The sequence below is a fragment of the Eufriesea mexicana genome, unplaced genomic scaffold (assembly GCF_001483705.2).
Source record: "Eufriesea mexicana isolate 0111107269 unplaced genomic scaffold, ASM148370v2 scaffold2234, whole genome shotgun sequence".
Classification (NCBI taxonomy): domain Eukaryota; kingdom Metazoa; phylum Arthropoda; class Insecta; order Hymenoptera; family Apidae; genus Eufriesea; species Eufriesea mexicana.
Genome location: NW_016910327.1, coordinates 6,483 through 13,053, shown reverse-complemented (window position 1 = coordinate 13,053; position 6,571 = coordinate 6,483). Strand labels below are relative to the sequence as shown.

The following is a 6,571-nucleotide window of genomic DNA, read 5'->3' as shown; positions in this document are numbered from 1 at the left end:
TAAATTATGTTTTATTATGTATATTATGTATATAATACATATATATTAATATATTTATAATATTCCATTAATTTAAATTCCATTAAATTATGTTTTAAGTAACGTTTAATTGGTTATTTTGTCAGATTCATCTATATATCTCGCAAGCTTCTATGATTAATGACATTTTACAATTCGAAATGAGTTTATTGTACCATATCAACTATGATATTTCATCTTCTCATAAAGCAATTGAGTGTGATACTATATACCAATTACAATTATAATTAAAATTATACTTATAAGAATTATTATTTATTTATTATTATATATGGTTCTCTTCTGTATAAGTTCAGGTAGGAGAACAGTGATTTAAAAATTTTATTAAAAATCGAATTATTAACCCTTTGCACTCGAGAGAGGATCCTCAGTCGCCATTTAATGAGATTATGAAAATTGATGTTAATTAATATATCGAATTTTAAATTAGCCAACGATGAATGGAATGGCGAAGAAAAATAATTCTACGTTCTAATTTCTATACGATTTCTTATTTACAGGATTAAAAATATCCTAAAAATTGACTTCATGCCAGAAAGTCTTCGAATTGCTGTTTTTCTGTGACGAAAAATCGCTGGGTGCAAAGGATTGAAATTACTGCGTGACGGATAGTCGTATCAACACAAATGCCTTACAAATACATTATGGCAATAAGCTGACCTGTACCCTGTAAATATCTTTTTAATACTAAAAATATCTGTTACTATAATTCCTCATTCTCTTTTCATACTTGATACAGCCATAGTCAACATTTATCGAATTTAAAAATAAATTGAATTTAATATAAAGATTCAATGAAATTCTTACGAATTAGCTTTTGAAAATTGACACTTGGTGGAGGCTTCCCGTCTCGACCAGCCATGGGCCCAATTCGAAAGTTCATCAAGTTTATGTAAGATTGCACCATTCCAGAATCGACCGTGTTCACAATTTCTCGCAAATTGTTACGCAGAATCTTCAACCCCGGGAATAAAAATTGGTTCGTTAATTCGGAAATTTCCTCGATGTAATCGCTCATGTTCTGTAATTACATATTGAAACGTATTCATCTTCACTGCTTCGTTTCTCGTGAAACTATATTAATTTCCTCATGTATCTGAATGTTGAGGTCTGGTTGCGTGCTATTAGAGGTATGTTCGTTCGTAGGATGCTTACTTTGGGTAATCGCCTGATCCAGCAATTAATGAGAGGTTCGAGACCTAAAGCTTCTGGTTCTAAGTACACCATACCGCATCTGTGGATGTAGAGTGAGTAAAATATAAATTCTTCTTTGGAATTAATACAATATATTATTAGGTGAAGTAGGTTAACAATGTTAGTCAGCACCTGAATATTCCAATATTTGTATTTATAAAAAGAAATCCATTATGTTTGCATGAAATTGAATGCAAAAATAATGGATTTCTTTTTACTTCACCTAATATAATATATAATATAGTAGAATAATAAATTATTCATTATTTATTATCACTGTACAGTATTTAGTGTATACCGTAGAGTGTGCTTCCTTAAAGCTATACTATTTACAATACTTTCATTGCAAAAATAGGAAAATTTTTTCAAGATCATTTAATTTCCAATTTTTATTTTTATGGCTGCGTACTCATTTTTGCAAGTCATTCAAATTACATGCAAAATGCTTTTTGCATTATCATAATTGGAGCAAATAATAATGGGATAGCATGTTTCAGGTGGTACATAAAATACATGTATCATAGAATATATTATACTTTACTTAAGAACATTATACTATCACGTTTATAATATAAATTCAATGTAATAAATTATACATTATTGCATATGACATACGATATTACGTCTATTTATACTGTTTATACTATTTTCTATACTATAATGATATTTATAAAATACTATAATGTCTATTTATACTATTTTCTATATTATAATGCTATTTATAGAATACTATAATGTCTATTTATACTATTTATACTATTTTCTATATTATAATGTCTATTTATACTATTTATACTATTTTCTATATTATAATGCTGTTTATAGAATACTATAATGTCTATTTATACAATGAATTTATATAATATAAATTCAATGTAATAAATTATACATTATCGTATATGACATACGATATTACGTCTATTTATACTATTTATACTATTTTCTATACTATAATGCTATTTATATAATACTATATTGTCTATTTATACAATTTTCCACGATATAATACACACGACGCGTTATTGTACATTATTCGACGATATTTGATGGCAGAAATTAATTTTCATTACACTGATGGTTTACAGAATACTTGAAAATTTGATGTGTAACAAATGTATCCTGCACTGCGGACGTCATTTATTATCTTTGACACGCTTTCTTATTTCGACCTTTATTTTCTTCATGGCGAACGATGATTGATGCGGATCAAACGATGATTGATTCGTCTCTTCCCAGCTAGATTTCAAATAATAACAGTGTCTCGACCGCTTTGGTGTAAAAAGTATTTAAGGCCAGTCAGCCGAAACAGGATTTTCAGTATGTTGAAAGCAAAAATATTCTCTAGAACTATATACAAACATAACATAAATTCCTAACGAAATTCTATATATATTTTATTAATAAAATTCGATGACATAGTTATCGTGGAGACACAAGTCGCAATAGTTGGTGACGATGTTTAATCATCAATCATCCTACACCTCTGTATATATCAACACTAGGTTTACAGACCCTATCTGTATACCAATTTCTACATATTTGACTCCTCTCAACTAATTCTATAAAATAACAAGGATTAAACGCGAATGCTCTTCGATTAAAATACGTGATTACGTGATTGGGTATGACATACCAAATGGAAATGAAAAAATCGCGGGAATTTTGGACGAATTTTTGCAAAATAATTTAACCCTGGAAGGGTTAGAATGGCAGGAAGCAATAAGCAGGATTTAACACTAGGTTTACAGATGCTAGCTGTACACCTATTTCTAAGGACACCTGTCAAATTGACAGGTAAAGGAAACCACGATTAGTTTAATTTAAAAACAATTATATATTATATTAACAGTCTTGATATAAGTTAACTAAATCTGTTACCATCGTATAATTGCAGCAACCCTTCCGTCAAATTCACGGGTTCCGTAAATCTAGTGTTAAACGTTTCACGTTGCCGAGCTGTCGATCTCATCCGTTTCAAAACTGACAATAATGCAGCTGTGAATTAGGCTTGTCAATTATTCGAGTGTTAATTAAAAGTGAATGATTATTCGAGGTTAACCTTGAAACAGTAGCTGGAGAAGCGACTCTGAGATCAGCGACTTCGGACATCATCGTCATTGTTGGCAGGATCTTCATTATCTCACCAGATGTCAGACAAAGCTTCTTATTGTCGTCCAACACTGTATTCATGTTCTCGATCCATACAGCATCCACGGGTCCGTCGAATATGTACCAACGTTTATTTAAATCGCTCATGGCAATCCCGGCTCTGAGTAACGTCGAGAAAATTCCATCGGTCCTGAGGGAAACAAAAATTGTTACTGCATAATTGCAAAATAAATATCGTAGCGTTCTATTCATCGAATCCCTTCGATGTCCTAGAACGCTCATCACGCGCCGAATTAATATTGCGTGACTAGTTGTAATAATAAAGATCCCGAAGTGTGCGTTGATAAAAGAGAGCGTTTATTTATAGAAAAGCATAGAATAGTTATAATGGAGACGTTGAACGGAGTACCGTTTCGAACACGCGTTTATACGTGTAAGTAAGATGTTTCAAGGATCGGTGTCGAAGACGAACTGATTTCTCGAATTTAATCTATGCCGTGTCTCGTCGTGTCCTGTCCGGTGTTTTCTCCAGTTTAGTTCTGATTCGGCAAAATGAACGTTGGTGGTGGAAAAGTAAGGAGTTTTAATTGGACAGAGGGTGTGACGGAAGGACCTTTGGCTAAGGAGTAGGAAACTGTCAAGGAGCCGATTTTTGACGGTCAATGACGTGATTCATAGTGGTGTCCGTCTGTCGCTTGTTGGATCTGTCACACGTGGGTCCCATCTGTCGAGTCTGGTACTTGTAAAAATTCCTAAACTTTCGCCTTTACCTTTACAACTTAATCCGCTAGAACGGCGGTGAGGCACATCTATCCTTCGGAATTGCAGTCGCGATATAAAATATATTGCAAACCGTTAGGTCTGTTAAAAGTGTAATCCTTAGAATAAGAATCATGTTATAAACACGCTCTCCGGAACGGAACAAATAAATTAATTAAGAGGATGTTCTCGTAAATTGGCTTAAAAAAATCATTCTTTTTCTTTCTACATTTTCTCAAAATCGGCAATATGGATTTTCCTGATGAATAATAATACCACCGGAACGATATTTCAAGGATTGACAAGATGCTTTTGAAAATGTTCGTGTGAAAGGATTTGTTCGAGTTCGTAGTATTAGCGAAATTATGGATATTTCGGCCACCTTCTCAATAGCATAATACAGATTAACCGTTTCCAAAAGTGCCGTGTATAATTGGAATAAAAATAGAAATAAGAGAGGATTTGTTCGAGTTTGTAACATTAGCGAAGCTGTAGATGTTTAACCCTACTACGGGTGACTATAGTCACCGGCCGAGACGCCATCTGCAAACGACGGGGAACTACAGTCACCGGTCACGAGACGCCATCTAGACAGACGGGGAACTATAGTCAGCGGCCACAAAAATGGAGTAAAAAATTAAGACGAGTGCTACCGTTTCTCTTAACTCTTTTCGCAAAGAATTGCAAGCTCTATTGCGATGCTCAGCTTTTCCTTTTCTTTTTTTCTCCCAAAAATTTGCGTCAAAAGATCGAATGCTAAAGATTGTACTATCGTGTTGTTACCGGTGTTACCACCTTTGACACGTCGATTTGTTCTACGGGAGAGACTTCGCGACGCCCGCCATAGCGAAATTGTTAATGCGGAAAAACGCATTTAATATATGTGGGATTGGAATAAGTACGGCCCTGGAAGAATGATAAGTGTGTTTGGGCTTAGAACGAAAGAGACCGCGTGCGAGAGGATCGATTGCAATGAATCTTTATGAAAGTTTATGAATGCCCCTGACTGTTTAGAATACGTGACCGACCGATCGAGAAGAGAGAACGTGGATACAGATGAGGACAGAGTGAATGCTTAAATAAGGGTGCAAGAGCGCGGGCAGACCAGTCCTTAACGGTCCCAGAGATAGTGTCTAAGTAAAAGTCGAGCGTACCCGTAGCGGGTCTCTAGTTTCGTAGCCAATAAGTATAAGTTTATTGTATTTTAAGAAGCAGTAAAACAACGTTACTTTAGCCCATCCACCCACCCCGATCCTACATATATTATGGTACATTCGTGACCTATACATATGAAACGTTTTTCATCAAAAATAATTCGCTGATCCTTTCCAAAGCGTAATACAGTTTAACCTTTTCCAAAAGGTACCGTGTATAATTGGAATAAAAGTATGAATAATTGGGAGAAAAATATATTCGAAAAAGGAGCTTGCTACAACGATACTTGCGTGAATAACGTAGCATAAAATAATAATAGCCTAACTATTATATAATAATACAATAATAAAATAAATATTTTATTTTATTATGCTATATAATTATATAATAAATATTACAACGTAGTAATTATTAGATTACATACGTAGTTTAGAAAAATCGAAAATGCACCTATCGGAAATGCACTATCGAAAGCTGGATGAAACAGTGTTATTTTGCAAGCAGAAAAGCTCGTTTCTCTCGTGACGTATGTAGTTTCCATGAGAGGGAATTTCTGACAATATTTTCCATGTATAATTTCCATGTATGTTTACGATGGAATAACCTTATGCTATCTAGGTGTGTTTGTTTGAAATAAAACAATTACGTTACGTGATTCTCATGCGTGGATATCTGTCCTGCAATCCGAAATTTCGTTTTCATGCTAGAACCGTGTAAAATTCTGTTATGAGCATTTCTCTATTTGTAACCTTTAACCCTTTGCACTCGAGGGGCACCCTCCAGTCGCCATTAGATAAAATTTTAAAAGTCGATATTAATTAATACGTCAAATTTAAGATAATGTAACGGTGTGAGAGGTATCGAAATCAAATAATTTTATGTGTCAATTATTATACGATTCCTTATTTACTGCTGGATAAAATATCGTCAGCTTTATAGCAGAAAATCTTTGATAAAATTAGATAAAATTTCGAAGGTCGATGTTAATTAATAGGGTAAAATTTAAGGTAACGCAAGGGTGTGCGAGGTATCAAAATCAAATAATTCTACGTGTTAATTATTATACGATTCCTTATTTACTGCTGGATAAAATATCGTCAGCTTTATAGCAGAAAATCTTTGATAAAATTGGATAAAATTTGGAAGTTCGATATTAATTAATACGTCAAATTTAAGATAATGTAACGGTGTGAGAGGTATCGAAATCAAATAATTTTATGTATCAATTATTATACGATTTCTTATTTACTGCTGGATAAAATATCGTCAGCTTTATAGCAGAAAATCTTTGATAAAATTAGATAAAATTTCGAAG

General features: G+C 33.3%; 1 protein-coding gene across 1 annotated transcript in view; it reads right to left on the bottom strand.

Annotated features, from left to right (window-relative positions):
- The window catches only part of LOC108549855 (dynein heavy chain 1, axonemal), a gene marked incomplete at its 5' end in the record, with an annotated part of 56,144 nt that extends 52,612 nt beyond the window's left edge, over positions 1–3,532 (bottom strand). Inside the window, 3 exons of the mRNA XM_017903425.1 lie at positions 871–1,060; positions 1,195–1,273; positions 3,293–3,532. Of these exons, the coding sequence (XP_017758914.1) occupies positions 871–1,060; positions 1,195–1,273; positions 3,293–3,532 (509 nt within the window). The remainder of the gene's footprint in view (positions 1–870; positions 1,061–1,194; positions 1,274–3,292) is intronic.
- Between the last annotated feature and the right edge of the window lie 3,039 nt (positions 3,533–6,571).